The sequence below is a fragment of the Asterias amurensis genome, chromosome 9 (assembly GCF_032118995.1).
Source record: "Asterias amurensis chromosome 9, ASM3211899v1".
Taxonomy (NCBI): Eukaryota; Metazoa; Echinodermata; class Asteroidea; order Forcipulatida; family Asteriidae; genus Asterias; species Asterias amurensis.
Genome location: NC_092656.1, coordinates 20,587,492 through 20,603,601, shown reverse-complemented (window position 1 = coordinate 20,603,601; position 16,110 = coordinate 20,587,492). Strand labels below are relative to the sequence as shown.

The window sequence follows — 16,110 nt, the reverse complement described above, 5'->3', positions numbered from 1 at the left end:
AAGTAATAAACCAAATGGAAAACTGACTGGATAAATTAGATAAATTGTTCGGTTGAACAACGAAAAAGTTGTACTGGTTTACCCAATCCATTTCCCTCGTGGATATCAGTTGGTATATGAAATTAAAAAAATGCATCCCCTTAAAAATACCCCTGTACTGCTGCTTTGCAGGTTGTATCAACAACTTTGGTGTGAAACCTGACTCTACAGCAGTTTTAGGTCGAATGATTGCTGACTGGCACTCTTCCAATCAAAAAAAATTACAAATTAGGGAGGCTGCCAAAATAGAGAGCTCATACTCAAGCCTGCCAATCCAGAGGTAGCAGGTTCGATTCCAGTTCTTGTAAATTTGTCCTTGTTCACCCCTAACTTAATATGCGTTTATGACACACTCAATGAGTACTCTAAACAAAGAGTACACTTGGGACTATTATTTGTCTAATAAATGTTAAAGACACTGGACACTATTGGTAATTGTCAAAGACCAGTCTTCTCAGTTGCTGTATCTCAACATATGCATAAAATAACAAAACTGTGAAAATTTGAGCTCAATTGGTCTAAGTTGCGAGATAATGATGAAAGAAAAAAACACCCTTGTCAGCTTGTCACACGAAGTTGTGTGCGTTTCGATGGTTGATTTAGAGATCTCAAATTCTAACTGTGAGGTCTCGAAATCAAATTCATGGAAAATAACTTCTGTCTCAAAAACTATGTCACTTCAGAGGGAGCCGTTTCTCACAATGTTTTTTACCATAAACCTCTCCCCATTACTCGTAACCAAGTAAGGTTTTATGCTAACAATTATTTTGAGCGATTACTAACAGTGTCCACTGCCTTTAAAGCTCTCTAAGTTGGCAGCCTCCCTTTGACCGAGATTCAAGTCTAGTGGTCTTAACTTTTTCTTTACCGGTACCTTGTTGTAATTGCCAGTATCTGAAGCAGCCTCGTGCTTGCTACTTGGAGGACTGAATGCATGGATGGGATACTACCACTCATTAATGGCTGCATGGGCTTGGCCAGGACGGCTTGGCTACCTTCGCCACAGAGTCTTGCCAGTAACGGTAGGATACCACTCGAGATGGCCAGGAGAACGTCGGCTGGTTGGTACTTGACGCTCAGGGCGAAGATGGTGACCAGTAAGAGACGGTACCAGGCCCCTGTAACAAGTAGAAAATAAGAATTCTTTAAAGAGGGACTTCAAAGTCAAAATGCGTGAGTCAAAAGAAAATAGAGAGGAAACCTTGAACAATTTTCAGCATGTTAAAAAAATTGTTCTTAATTTCGGCAAATTTTTGTTAGGTTTCTGTATACAGTTTTCTGAATATGGCTTCATTTCAGACACTTTCTCCACTGCATACCTTTACAATTTCTTGGTTCCTCCACTTTATCGGCCAATGTGGTGACAAGATGATCATAGATGTGATGAGCTACTGCTTGTATCTCCAGCTGAGTCATCTTATTAGCAGCTCGGATGCCGTCCTGGACAGAGAGGGAAGACGTTGCATAATATTCTTGAAACATTAACAGGAAAATTTTCTTACAATGATTTATAACAATAATATTAATAGGCATTACTTATTTAGCGCTTTATGTACTCCTAATGTTCTTATCAAAGCGCTTAGTGGTTTTCTTACAAGGTATGTAGAGCTACGTGTTGAAGTATGAGACCTGGGCCCAATTTCACAGAGCTGCCTAAGCACAAAATTCTGCTTAAGCAAAATAATCAATGCTTAGTAAAATCAGAATACCGGCCAAGACTCCACTCAATTGTTATGCTAAATAAACAATAGCTCAATACCAGTCACAAGCAATGTATATGGCATGACATTTTGGCCAGTAACATGTGTAAAATAAGCAAACTATTTTCGTGCTTAACCAAATTTTTTGCTTAAAGGAACGTTACAGAATTGGCAAGAAACAACATCGTGAAGATCACAGATTTACATAAAACTTACACGGTCTAATGATGATGATAGTTGAAAACATCCTTTGAAATTTTTCAGTCTGAAATGTCATATTTTATGAGAAATAAATAATATAACTTCGCGTTTGGAGTTTATCGCTCAGTGAGCATTTTATTCATTTTTAATTTGGCATTGATGCAATGCAAAATTTTTGATTGTTTTTTTAACTTTTCTCTCATGACCATGGTGGCCGATCGATCTCAAACTTGTACAGGTTTGTCAGTTTATGTATATGGCGGATTACATAAAGTGCTTACACTGCCAGCAACTGTTTTGTTAGCAAAAAACAATTCTGTAATGTTCCTTTAAGCAGCTCGATGAAATTGGCCCCTGTTTCTTTATAGCACCATGTAATGGTTACCAATGTGCGTTGGCGCAATAGGCGGATTTCAATTTTTTGTTATATTGGAAGTTGCCACTCACAGGGCTCTGAAACAGGACACTCATAGTTAGGGCTCCAAAAGTGGGGAAAGGGGATAAAAGTAGAACAATTACCATTGCTGTTGTGAAAGGTTCAATATGATATTCCCAGCTTGATGGCATGGTGTGGCTGAGCTGTTAAGCACAATTGACACCAACTCTGGTGTTTCTGATAAGCAGAGTGTGGGTTCGACTCCCGGTAACAAGGCGTTACACAAAATGTGTAACCGGGTTGGCACACACGTACATGGGTTTCATAATTCAATAACTTTGAAACATGTCTGGAAATAACTAATGATGAGCACTTCGAAATAAAGCGCTATACAAAAAATAGTTATTATTATTACGTTTCCTTCTTACCGTATAATGATGGAGCTGAGTCGGTAAGGTCCCCTCTCCATTAAGAGCAGGGTCCAGACAGCTCAGACCAAACGTTCCCATCAGAAACTGCAGATGTACCGACGCCAGGAGGGACATGGAGCTGAACGGCGCCACCACATGACCAAAGACGTCCAGTGTGGTAAGCTTCTTGCTCTCGTCTCCTTCGTGGCCGTTGAGGAGAGACAGGATTTGGTTGAGCGCATCGAGTCTCGTCTGTTAGGTGGAATAATTGAAGTCAGTAATGAAGTCAGTTTGATATGGAAAGGTTTGCGGTAACACCATGTAATGACTATCTCTAAATGAGTTGGGGTGGGAACCATTGGTTTCAACTCGAAGTCAGTTTGATTTAGTTTTTGTTTGTTTAGGTGATCTTCCCATCAAGGCAACTCAACAAACTCCCACAAGGGGATATAAACACCAAGCTGGCAACAGCCAATCACTCTCATACAAACAATGGTTTAAAGTCTATATTGTATGGCAAAACTGGATCACGTGTGGTGGAGGTGTCATGGCCGCACAATTACGAGCACTGGACTCAAGCTCTGGTGTTTCTGATCAGCAGAGTGTAGGTTCGAGTCCCAGCCCTGGCATGTGTGTCAAGGCACTTGCACCTGTGACCAGTTGGTCCAGTGCACCGGATTCAAATTCTAGTTGCAGAAGTGGGATCGAACCAAAGTCAACATGAAAGACAGGGACAGAAACCACTGAGCCAACTGCTCCTTGCTTTACCTCAGCCCTGCACTGCTGATGCTCCATGGCCATGATGATCGTAGCTGGCTCAGTACAGTACATAAACTGCTCATCCTCCGTCGGTACATGCGTATCGTTGAGCATCTCACCACAGGCAAAGCCAATGACATCACTACAGACATGCTTGACTGCACCTGGGGTGTCAAAGACGGAATTAAAAAAAATATTTGCATTCACTTCACATATGAGTTAACTACAAAAGTGACACTTTCAGTTTTAAATAAGTTAAACAACAGTTTGGATTACTTCTGGTAATATTTTAGTAACTTGGGGTCGAACAAAGAAAAGTTTACTAAAGCGGGACTCGAACCTACCACCTCCAGAATAGTGTGCCAGCGCTCTACCAACTAAGTTGTCCAGCCCTATGTTGGTGGTCTCCCTATTTTGTCAATACCCCTGTTCCAGGGTGCCAGTCAGAAGCCATACAACCTGTACATGCCATATAGCCAGGGATCACACCCAAGTTTACGATACAAACTGGGAAGTGGCAGCAGAAGGATCACCTGAAGGGAATATGACTTTGTATTTCATATAATCAGGTGGTATTGTAAACTAGATAGCTCAGTTGGCATGTTAATCCCGAGGCGGCAGGTTCAAATCCCACTCAGGTTATTTAAAATTTAGCTTGAAACACAATACAAATTCGTAAAGCAATTCCACACCATTTTGAACACGTTACAAGGTTATTCTTGCAGTTTCGACACATCAAATCTCACCTAGATGCTTATGATCATGGTGACTACTGGACTGAATGGAGGGGAGGGTCCCATCTTGGTCCTGCCGCCAGTGAAGGCGTCGCCAGGTTGCCCTGACGACCTCCAGTGAGTCCAGAGTGGGCTCAACTTGTAGATCAGGGAGAGGCTCACTACGGGATGATTTCAAGCTGCGTACAGACTCCTTGGAAAAGAAGAAGTTTTTTTAAATTATCATTAATATTTTATTTCATCACAATATGCAAAAAAGATAAAATTTTCCTTTGTGATGGCAACTCCTTGAGTGGGGCTTGGGTCAAACTTAAAGGGACATGTTGCCTTGGATCGGGCGAGTTGGTCTTTGAAAAGCGTTTGAAACCGTTTGTTATGAAACGCATATATGGTAAGATAGACAATTTAAAAGTAGATTATAATGAATCACAAAAACATGCCTCGAAATTGCACGGTTTTCCATTTAGGACGCCAGCTAACACGGCCAGCCATTTTATGGAGTCAAAATTTTGACTCCACAAAATGGCCAACATGTTCCTTTAGTCACTGTAGGTGGCAAGCCCGAGGGATTGGGAAATGTTCTTGCAGGGACATTCCAAGTGATCCAACTTATGAGAGGCTCTTTTAGATATGCTTACCCGATTGGTAGTTGGTGGCGTCTGTCGGTCCTCTGTCTGGCCGAGGTCTGGCTCACTCTGAGAGTGACTCAGTGATAACGCTGAAAAAAAATATGAAAGAATACTGCTTACTAACAAAACCACCTTTAAATCAGCCTCAAAATTAATTCTAAACACTCTCCCCACCAATAGAATTTGTGTGCTTGTTAGTATAACCCTTTTAAACAAATTAAATATAAAATCAGTTTAATATTTTGTATTGGCATGGCTGATAATTTTAAACTTAGAATAATAATAACATGCAGTTCTTATACAATGCTTCATCACACCTCAGGCCCTATCAAAGGGCTCATCATTTCTTCTACAGAGATACGTTTGAAATAAGACCCATATCAGTATGCAATTAATTACAAGTTGCTCTGATACACTGCAGCCAACTGTACTATGTTGAAACACCAGGGTCCAATTTCATAAAGCTACTAAGCCAATGAAATGCTTGCCTTAATAAAATCAGGATTACCAACCAAATTTCCACATGATTTTCAGGATAAGCAAACAGCTGAATGCCAGTAACAAGCAATATGCAAAAAAATAATCTTGTTTTTATCAAGGAAGAAATTTTATGCTAAGCAAATTGTTGTGCTTACAGGCTTTATGAAATTGGGCCCTGAAATTTCTTCCTTGATAATAACAAGATTACCAAAACTCCTTTTAAAAGTATGTGCACCGGTTATTTTGCGTGCATTACACAGTGCACAGGACCTCTGGTTTAACATCGCATCCAAAGGACAAAGCTTAATGGTCTTGCTAATGGTCTTGCTAATGGACATACATCGAGGCGTAACGACCAGTACTCAAACCCACACTCTGCTGATCAGAAACACCAGAACTTGAGTCCAGTAATCTTATCTGCTTAGCCATGACATGCCAAAGCCTTTTACAATGGCAAAAGGCTTCATACTGATTTTAAAGAACAATTCTGTCTACTGGTACCCCAAGTCCTTTCATTCTCGATTTTCTTTTTACCAAGGACACATATACCAAGTATTAAAGACAGTGGACACTATTGGTAATTGTGAAAGACCAGTCTTCTCACTTGGTGTATCTCAACATATGCATGAAATAACAAACCTGTGAACATTTGAGCTCAATTATTCGTCAAAGTTGCGAGATAATAATGAAAGAAAAAACACCCTTGTCACACAAAGTTGTGTGCGTTTAGAGACCTCAAGTTCTACACTTGAGGTCTCGAAATCAAATTCGTGGAAAATCACTTCTTTCTCGAAAACTACGTCACTTCAGAGGGAGCCGTTTCTCACAATGTTTTATACTATCAACCTCTCCCCATTACTGGTCACCAAGAAAGGTTTTATGCTGATAATTATTTTGAGTAACTACCAATAGTGTCCACTGCCTTTAACATCAAACAACTCCCAAGTCACATATGCTGCTATTACCTGCTGTCATGTCAGAGTCATTTTCCTTCTGCTCCGGTTCGGGATTGGCATCGTCTTTCTTTGATGGGACACTCTGTTGGATTGCAGAGCTGACGCCCAACAGCATGAACATGCACCTCTCGATGATGGACTTACATGTCTCCGAGAAGCTGTACTGCTCCCTCACCTTAGGCTTCTTCTCTGGGAGAGGTGTGGGGACGCTCTCACTATCACCCTCCCCTTCGGATTGGTCAATGTCTGTTGGTTCTAAACAAACCAATTTCGACTTTAATTATTAAGGGAATCAATGTGTGGTGAAGAGGTTTTCAACTAGTGGTTTAATCCCAACGAGGCCTGGTTCTTGATAATTTTACCGAGAAAAAGTCGAGGTAAATTATTAAGAACCAGGCCTCGGCAGGTTTAAACCACTAGTTGAAAACTGATTCAACACACTTTGATTCCCATTCATAAATACCTTTTCGGTCAAAAACATCATCACTTTTTGGTCAAACTTTAATTGTTAAATGATTTCTTTCAACACAACACCCCTCCAGCTATGAAATGGTAAAGCCCTCCGCTGCCCTCTGGTAAACAACTCCTTATAAGGGAATGCTGTGCGTGTCGCGCGTATCGCGTGATGTGGCACAACTGTTTCAGCCGTTGCTCTCGACCAATAGGAATGAAGAAACTGTCTTATAAGAACAGGTGCAAGGTCGCGTGTCACGCCCATGAATTAACACTTTTACCGGTCATGAACAAAGGTTTAAACACACCCACGTGATGCCCTCTCCACCAATAGGAATAGCGAAACTGTGTTTTTATTACACACCCAACAGCACAATTAGTGTCAATAGCAGGATGAATGGCTTGTGGTAACACCATGTGTATATCTTTTTGCTGGGTAGATTATGTTCTTTTTAGAACTTGTCTTCCTAAATATTCTACAATCATGAAGTAGATTTTGGGGGAATTCGGGAGATTTCACTACAGCCGTGGAGTAGATTTTTTGGAATTTGGGAGATTTTTTTCCTGTTTTTCAACTACTACCTCAACAGAAGGTAGTAAATCATGGAGTGTCATCGTAAATCGTAGAGTGTCATGGCCGAGTGGTTAAGAGCATCGAATTCAAGTTCTGGTGCGTTTTCACCGGAGTGTGGGTTCGAATCCCGGTCGTGACACTTGTGTCCTTGAGCAAGATACTTTACTATAATTGCTTTTCTTCACCCAGGGGAATAAATGGGTACCTGCGAGGGTAGAGGTTGATATTGTGAATGAAAAAGCCTTTGGAGCGATATAAACTGTTGCCCAGGTTGTATACTCCCAAGGGAGCTGAGAAACATTAAAAAGGGATGTTATTGGCCCTATGACCAGGGCACTAATGTAAAGCGCTTAGAGAATTAAGTGTTAATTATTAGGCGCTATATAAATCGAAAGTTATTATTATTATTATTATTATTATTATTATTATTAAATCACCCAGCCAGGACTACTACTTTTACTATTGTGGACCTAGGAGACTGTTTGTTATTAACTTCACTATTGTGGATCTAGGAGACTGTTTGTTATTAACTTCACTATTGTGGATCTAGGAGACTGTTTGTTATTAACTTCACTATTGTGGATCTAGGAGACTGTTTGTTATTAACTTCACTATTGTGGATCTAGGAGACTGTTTGTTATTAACTTCACTATTGTGGATCTAGGAGACTGTTTGTTATTAACTTCACTATTGTGGATCTAGGAGACTGTTTGTTATTAACTTCACTATTGTGGATCTAGGAGACTGTTTGTTATTAACTTCACTATTGGGGAGTGAGTTCTTATTTGGTCTCAAATAAAATGCACTGCTGTTCAGTTCCTTATAAACAAAAAATGGAATTCACCTTGAATGGCAACCCGGCTGAACGACTTCTTTGCCCACGGCCCTCTCACTTCTCTCTCCTCAGATTGACTTCTGAGCCCCTCTCTCGGCCCCTCTCGGTCGTCCCTGTGTTCCGATGCGGACGGGCCAGCGGTGGCGCTTGTTTCGGATGAGGTGGCTGTGCTCTGGCCCTGCATGATGCGTGCCGCGACCAGCTTACGACGCACTTTGTAGACGTTGCGGTAAGCTTCAACCAAGGCCCTCCAGTGTTCAGTTGAAGTCCTGAAAAATTGAATAGGTACAGGTGTTGAAGACAATCTACTAACAATTTAGCCTTGCTTGGGGCAAACTTGCAAAAACAGAAATGATAAACAAATAATGAATTCAATTTTTGAGAACTTACTCTTGCTTAGCGGCTACTGAGAGTAGATTGCAGTGTTTGAGCAGACAGGCTAAGAGACATCGTGACGCACGGTCCAATAATTCTTCCTGTACTTCCTCGCTAGTATCCCAATCTGTGGGTACAATAATCATATTAATAATAATTGGTTCTGATACATGTATAGCGCAAATATTCTTGTAGCTAGATTAAGTCCCTTTATAGCATTATTATCCCCATTCATTCACCATATTTTCGACCATTCTACATAACTTTCTCAACTCCCTGTGGAGCATACAACCCCAAGCTGCTTATCTTAGCGCTAAGCGATCAATCCAACATGAAACTGTCTCAGGCTTCTCAGGTGCCATTTATCAAACACCCAGATTAATAGAGACCGCTATGATCAACATCAGTTTCAAGTCAACTTTTGAAGACTGGTGATCTGCGGGTCTAGTCATGCAGGTAACTTTGCTCACATGCAATGGGCACAAATCTGTTTGGGAAAACTGCATATGATAGTCCAATAGACCTTATGCACATGACGTCATTTCAGTCGGGCGCCCTCACCTAGAGGTCAAAAGGAGGTTGTTCATTGGCCAATCCTGTGCGCCGCGCGTACAAATCTGTGCGTTTCGATTGTTTCATCACCGTTTTTCCACTAAGATGGCCGCTGGATGACGTCAATGCATAAGGTCTATTGGAAAATGTTTGTTGTATTTACTGAAGAGTGACCAATGAAATACGATGGGTCAGCAACATTGTCTCATTAGGCTTGTCGGGCCTTTTACGCCCTCTAGTTCTTATACATAACTCTTTGACCTACCTTTATTGCGTGCGTAGTCCTGCATGGTGTTCCATATGGACAGTGCTGGTTCCCGCCCCTTGGCCGTGGCTAGGTCAAGTAAGATGGCCAGGTCGGGGGTCAAGTTGAACTCAGAGAGGTCGTAGTCATCATCACCAGAGATTGCTGCCTCGGACACTTTGCTGACGAGTTTCACTGATTCGGGGAAAGAGATAAAAATGTCAAAATACTAAGTCTACCAACAAACTTTCAATAGAGAAACCAAACACTGTAGCATTTGTGTGTGACATGCATCCATAGAAATCTAAGAGTTAAGATGTACATGATTAAAGAGAAGGTACACGTTTGGTAATTGTCAAAGACCAGTGTTGTCACTTGGTGTATCCCATTATAATCATAAAATAACAAGCCTGTGAAAATTTGGGCTCAATTGGTCATCGAAATTGCGAGAAAAAGATAAAAGAAAGAAAAACCTTGTGGGAAGAATTTGTGTGCTTTCAGATAGGAATAAAAGACTTCTAGTCTTTTACTATTTTAGTGGAAATTACCTCTTTGTCAAAAAATACATTACTTCAGAGGGAGTCGTTTCCCACAATGTTTTATACTATCAACAGCTATCCAATGCTTGCAACCAAGTCAGTTTTTAAGTTAATATATGTTTTGAGTAATTACCAAACGTGTACCTTCCCTTTAATGCATAAAACTTGTCTTTGTAGTTTGCATGTAGATAAAGGAGCAAGGTAGTATTTCTCTGCTGTTCGCAGCACAAGGTTGCATTCTATGGAGTTATAGATTCAAATGAGCGTTTCGGAACAGTATCCTCAAAACAGAAGTAGATAGAAGAGCACAATAAAATTATGTATTTAGAAGAAAACAGTGTTTTTGTTCACCAGGCAGACATAACAAAAGTCTGAATACAGATAAAAGTCTCAACTTTCCCATACATGGTTAGTTGCCTTTGACCATAACAGGAATAAAGGGGATGGTGAGAAGCAACAAACTTAAAACTCTAGAGCAAACTTTGCATTTTGAGAATTGAGATATGTATTTGTTTGTACTTATTTTTTTCGTATGAAGAAGGTTTGGTTTGGATTGAAAGCTAAGGCCATCTACCCTATTCATTAGATTAACAGTTAAAGTATACCTAGGTGACTTGTCTCTTTGATCTCCAAACCATTGCTGAGTAGCCTGGACACCATCCAGCCACTGGTTTCCTTCTCCTCTTTGGACATCGGTATCCAGGCTAGCATGCCCGCCAGACAGCGTCCAATCACTAACGAGCAGCATCTCTCCAGGTCTACGAGCCACACCCATCCTTTGGCTGGCTGGGGGAGGGGCAGGGCACTCGGCTCGACGTTACTAGGGGCTCCTGATTGAAGGATTGGGAGAGAGGAATAGAATAACTGTGGTGAAGTGGTTCGACTGCAGTGTTTGAAATCCTACCAAGCTAACCACAGAGTTCACAATGAACTAGAATAAGTATTGTAGTTAATACTGAATATCACAAATAGTGATTTGCGCAATTCATAATCATAGACATTAAACCTATGTTACTATGGGAGTGATTGGCTGGTGCAACTGCTGTAGCTGAAAAGTATATTTTATTACAAATTGAAGTTTTGTGTGTTTAACAGCTCTACGAAAACAAGCCCCAGGTTGGAAAATCACATCAATAAGCCATTTGTGAGATTTGTATAGCGTCTGGTACTGACTTGCTTAGTCTCAATGATCACTTAAAATCCTCAGACTAGAGATGGTTTGAGGTAAATTTGGATATACAGTGCTGGTTTAACAGATATCAGGACATTATTTTGATCTCTTACCTTGCAGTGGCCATTCCAGTTCATGTTCATCCAGGAGAGCAGCGGCTGGTAGAAGCCTGTTCAGCTGATCCAGCTCAGGTAGTAGAGCTAGGAGGCACAGCATGAGGGGACGAGACACGCTGACAGGTAGCATTAAGAGCGAGTGTAGGAGCTGAGATAGCATGGCACCTGCAGCTGATGTGAATAAGACGTCTGGTGGGGAGGGAAAACGACAAAAAAGTCTCAAAGTTTGTTCATGTTCACAGTATCAACGTCAACCACAGCAGTTACCAAAAAAAAAATAAGTCCCAGCCGATTTTTGTACCTCCCCCCAGGTAGTAGTTAATAGCAGGACAGTTCTTTTCAGAACTGAGAAGTCTCCCGAAAACCCCAAAATATACTCTGCGGTAGTAGAATATAAAGCAACAGATTTCTCTAAAATTTTGCATTGAAACTTCTCTAGCTACTGTAAACAACAATTGGTCTTGACCGTCAGATTGTCTCACCTCTAAGTTTATTGCGTACAGCCGGAGTAGCCAGACCCCCACTCTGTTGTAGCAGCTTGATGGACCTCTGTAGAACCTCCACAGCGTGGGGAAGAAGAAGGTTCAGATGCTTGTGTAGAAGTCCCACACTTACTGAAATCTGTCATAAATAGCACAATATTAATCATCCAACACACATATTATAAGTTATCACACAAGCGCGAGTGGAATACGGAAAATTATAGTGCTTCTGCGAGTTGGATATGGGATGCAGACGCGCTATATTTTATGCATTTCCACGAGCGCGCGTGTGATAACGTATTTATCTTCAAGCAAACTTGGCGCGTGACATAGAACACACAATACGCATGGTAGTGATATTAGCCATGCAATATAGGTTTTTATCACCACTTCGTTCTGCGAATCTGATTGGAGGATTAGCGCGCACTTGAAGATAATGCCACATATTGCCACTAAGTACATGTACCACACCTTCTAAGCTTCCATTGGGTGCATGGGTTTGTACAGTTGGTATACATGTACATGGAAACACATGGATTGTGTACAGGGCCCAATTTAATAAATACCTGTAAGCACAAAAACTCGCTAAACACAGAATAGTATTGCTTAGCAGAATCAGGTTACCAGCCCAAACTACATATTAAGTTTGCATTGTTGTGGCTGGTGCATGACTCAATTTCTGCTTAGCAAAGAAATTTGTCAAGCAGTATTTTCAGCTTATAAATTAGCTTTATGAAATTGAGCCATGTAGACTTAGTCACCACAGTCTCGCAGAGTTCACTGAAAGTGGCGTGTGTACTGTTAACTAAATCTTCACAGTCTCCTGTGGCATTTTTACTATGTATCACAGACTTCCACAAATTACCATACCTTTTAGGCTAGCAGTGGGTGCATGGATTTTTCTGGCGTTGGATTCTAGTTTATACTAACCTCATCTTCAGCGTTGACATAACAATAAGAAACAAGGTGCTTCTGAAGAGATGAAAGTAGCTCTCGTAGATGCGCCGGGGGAGCTCCGTCATCGCAGGCCATGGACGTCTGGGTCTTATCGCTGTTCTTCTCTAGCTCTCCAAAAGCTTGTTCCTGTAACCAAAAAATAACAAGTAGGAAACAAAAATCACTTATAAATCAGTTATTTTTGTTTTCCCTTTCCTGCATTTGGTAATTCTTCCGCTGTTTGATTGGACAAAAAATTCAAATACAAATACAGATAATATCCTATGGGTTAAGTTACAGCCATTTCCGAAAGCCATGGCTTGAACGTTGGATAACCCCCCCTAGACTCCTCCTCAGTCGAACAAGAGGCAGTTTGCATCAATCGCGTTACGACAGAAATTACAGAGCTGCCAACAGTTGCATCTTGCAACTAGGGAGATTTTGTACAACAATCAGGGAGACATTCAGAATCACATTGAACAGGGAAAAAGTTTCGAAAATCAGAAAGACTTTCAAATTTGTTCATCAGCACATGGAAAGATGAGTTTATTTTCAGAGAACTTCCTGCAGAATCAAGGAGAGTTGCCACATTGAGTAATATTTCAAGCAATGTCTTACAATTCCCAAGAAAAAAAAACTCAAAAGTGATTGCCTTTTCTTCATGGAGCTTGCCTGGAACTGGTTGCCTGTAAATTTGCCGGTGTGACATGGCTTATAGAGTGTAAAGTATCCGAAACGACTTCTACACAGAAAAACATAGATAAATATGTAAGATGAACATTAAGACTAAAATTGAAAATATGTATAAAGACTTACAGTATGGTAGCCAAGGTTTCGCAACAGTGTCTTCATCAACACTTCGGCAAGATGCATGTCCTGACTGGGTGCTAGGGTCAAGGTTGAAGGGTCAGAGGTCTCAGGTTCTGGTTCCCAGTCCAAGGGGGATGTGAACCCTAGGAGGGAGGCAACGTGGAGGTTCTCCTGGAGGCTGGTCAGGATGATGCCAAGCTGCATCCTCTGTGACGGGAGAAGGAGAGAGAGGTGCAGAATGACGTCAATTGGACTCTTTTTTGAGTGCTCTGTTTGGTTTGGGTGTATACTGTAGGCATGATATTTGGTCCTTGAAAAAAGTAGTAACATTTTATTAAGTACAAAAGGGCTGACCTATATGTTCACATGGTGTAAGCTTGAATAGACATTTCAGGCTATTTAATGACAATTTTTTAAAGATTTTTCCAAGAGCAGAACAATTGGAAATCAGACTAGAAAGGCATGCCTGATATTTAGAATTACATTCAACATAACAGGAAAAAAGTTTCCATATTCAGGGAGATATCCAAATTTGTTCACCAGAACATGGAAAGATTTATTTATTTTCAGGGGAACTTTCTGCAGAGTCAAGGATAGCTACCAGCTTTGCCTAGAGGTTGAAAGAGATTAAAGATATGTTTGTACCTGTCCCTTTGATAGACTGTCCCAGCGATCTGGCCCCTGAGGGAGTAGAGATTGTAGTAGCTCCATGCGTTCCCTCAACGGTGGCAGCAACAGCGGGGCACCAATGGAAAGTGTTTCACTCACAGCCTGTAGTTAGAATACAATGGTAAAGGTTACCGTCTAACAACAATCTCTCTGAACATTCAGGGCTCCATTTGGGGGGGAAATGCCATAAGACCACATGGCTTGTGGGTAAATAAATTTAATGGATCAGAAAATCTTTTACGAGACAAAAATTTAAAATGAGAAAAACTATCTACACAGTTTACCATATGATGGGCAATAAGGGAGGCTTTATCTCATTCGTCCTTCGTATTTAATATACTTCGATATTCAACAGAATCGTAAGATATTTATCTGAGTCATTGTCCTGGCACGAATTTGCTGACCTGAAAAAAATTCACTGGCCTCTGACCTGCAGTCCTGGTAAAATCATTTTTGAATCGGACAAGTTTATAAAAATGCCCTTTCTGCTTGATTCAATACAACCCAAAAAAGTGAGAAAAAAAGTCCAGTAACAGAACATTTTGTATAGGTCTTACCTTCTGGACGGAACTGGGGGTCTTTGAGTCCATGAGACGAAACAATAAGTGCCTGAGGGGCCTTGCTTGACTGCCCAGGATGCTACTGGATAGTCCCCCTGCCAGAGCCAACTGTAGATGTGTACACAGCAGCTTCAGGCACAGCAACACAAAATGCTGGTGCTCCCTAGAATAGTAAGAATTTAGAATGTTTAAAAAAAGAGTTTTGGGTAGAAGGAAATTATTTTTTACTTATGCGGGATTTGAAACTGTGACTTCCAGATTAACGTGCCAACGCTCTACCAACTGAGCCATCTAGCCCTAATGTTGTTGGTCTTCCTATTTTGTCAATACCTCAGTTCGGGGGTGTCACTAAGAAGCCACACAACCTGTACTTGCTGTATGTCCAGCGATCACACTCAAGTTTACGATACCATGTATGTACTTGTATACCATCAAAAGAACTTCAAAAGTAATATGCTACTGGATGGGTAACAAGGGAAGATTTGTGATGAGAGCAGTGCCACAGTCAGTATAGTTAACTTCAAAAATTAGAAAAATTGAGGAAAAGATGAGAATTTGACGGACGTACCTTGACGTTGGGAAAGGCAGAGGTGGACTTGGATGATCAAACCTGTCACAGTAATGCTCCAGGAAGGACCTGAGATAAGAAAACGTTCCCTCTTGAAGATCTACGCAGAATGGACGATGCCATGCAACCACTTGCCTGCAAGAGAAAGATTTAGTACTGTGAGTGTCTGTGGTTCGTCAAGCTGTTCACAACTTTGCATAGACCACCTTACTCAGGCGGGATTCAAACCTACAACCTTCGCTCTTCTAGGGCAGATGTCCAACCACTAGACTACTGGAGGATTTGGACAGCAGCACCATTATTTAGAAAGACACTGTATGGTTCCTTGTGTTGGAGATCGGGGGACCAAAAAGAAAAAAAGAAAAAAAAAGAAGAAAAAAAATACGAATGTAGGCTTGGGTATCATCAATTCGAAGCCTGGCCATCAATCAGAAAGCACTACCTCCCCAAAATAAGTAGACAAGGGTAAGGGGATTGAAGCAGTGCCTGACATTTTAGATTGGCACGGCTCTCGACCAATTTTCACTAGCTTAGGAACGGGATGAAGCCCCAGTTTGCGGTTAGCTTCCGTCTGTCTTAACCTACCTGTCGGTTGGCAATGCAGTCCAAGCGATACTGTGTGACGTTCCAGCTGATATTTGGTGCAAGGTGATACCTTCAAGACCAAGTACTTTCTTGGGTCTTAGCACTGGGCTTGTAGTGTGGCCCTGCCCGCACTGCCCCATGGCATTGTTGCCCCAAGCGTACACCTCGTTGTCTATTGGAAGAAAATATCATTACATGTCAAACAGAGGAGCACAGCTAGAGTGGCAATTACGCGCTTGCTGTGCAATCAGAGAATATTGATCGTAAACGCAGAATTTGGCAATAACAGAACAATGAAACTTGGTGGTGTTTTACAGCTCTATGTTTGTGACTCATTGTTTGTGAATCTAGATTATT

General features: G+C 41.2%; 1 protein-coding gene across 4 annotated transcripts in view; it reads right to left on the bottom strand.

Moving 5' to 3' along the window:
* Positions 1 to 16,110, bottom strand: part of LOC139942353 (probable E3 ubiquitin-protein ligase HERC1) — a 63,404-nt gene that overhangs the window by 40,928 nt on the left and 6,366 nt on the right. For 3 of the 4 annotated variants that reach the window (XM_071939195.1, XM_071939196.1, XM_071939197.1), the window contains exons 10-28: positions 15,754 to 15,925; positions 15,169 to 15,303; positions 14,598 to 14,763; positions 14,017 to 14,142; positions 13,378 to 13,578; positions 12,556 to 12,708; positions 11,626 to 11,764; positions 11,141 to 11,332; positions 10,462 to 10,686; positions 9,339 to 9,512; positions 8,537 to 8,648; positions 8,156 to 8,415; positions 6,294 to 6,539; positions 4,858 to 4,937; positions 4,232 to 4,412; positions 3,495 to 3,649; positions 2,745 to 2,978; positions 1,359 to 1,479; positions 914 to 1,157 (exon numbers count right to left, since the gene is read on the bottom strand). In XM_071939195.1, coding sequence (XP_071795296.1) covers positions 914 to 1,157; positions 1,359 to 1,479; positions 2,745 to 2,978; positions 3,495 to 3,649; positions 4,232 to 4,412; positions 4,858 to 4,937; positions 6,294 to 6,539; positions 8,156 to 8,415; positions 8,537 to 8,648; positions 9,339 to 9,512; positions 10,462 to 10,686; positions 11,141 to 11,332; positions 11,626 to 11,764; positions 12,556 to 12,708; positions 13,378 to 13,578; positions 14,017 to 14,142; positions 14,598 to 14,763; positions 15,169 to 15,303; positions 15,754 to 15,925 — 3,316 coding nt within the window. The remainder of the gene's footprint in view (positions 1 to 913; positions 1,158 to 1,358; positions 1,480 to 2,744; positions 2,979 to 3,494; positions 3,650 to 4,231; positions 4,413 to 4,857; positions 4,938 to 6,293; positions 6,540 to 8,155; positions 8,416 to 8,536; positions 8,649 to 9,338; positions 9,513 to 10,461; positions 10,687 to 11,140; positions 11,333 to 11,625; positions 11,765 to 12,555; positions 12,709 to 13,377; positions 13,579 to 14,016; positions 14,143 to 14,597; positions 14,764 to 15,168; positions 15,304 to 15,753; positions 15,926 to 16,110) is intronic. The other variant, XM_071939198.1, reaches the window with a different exon arrangement.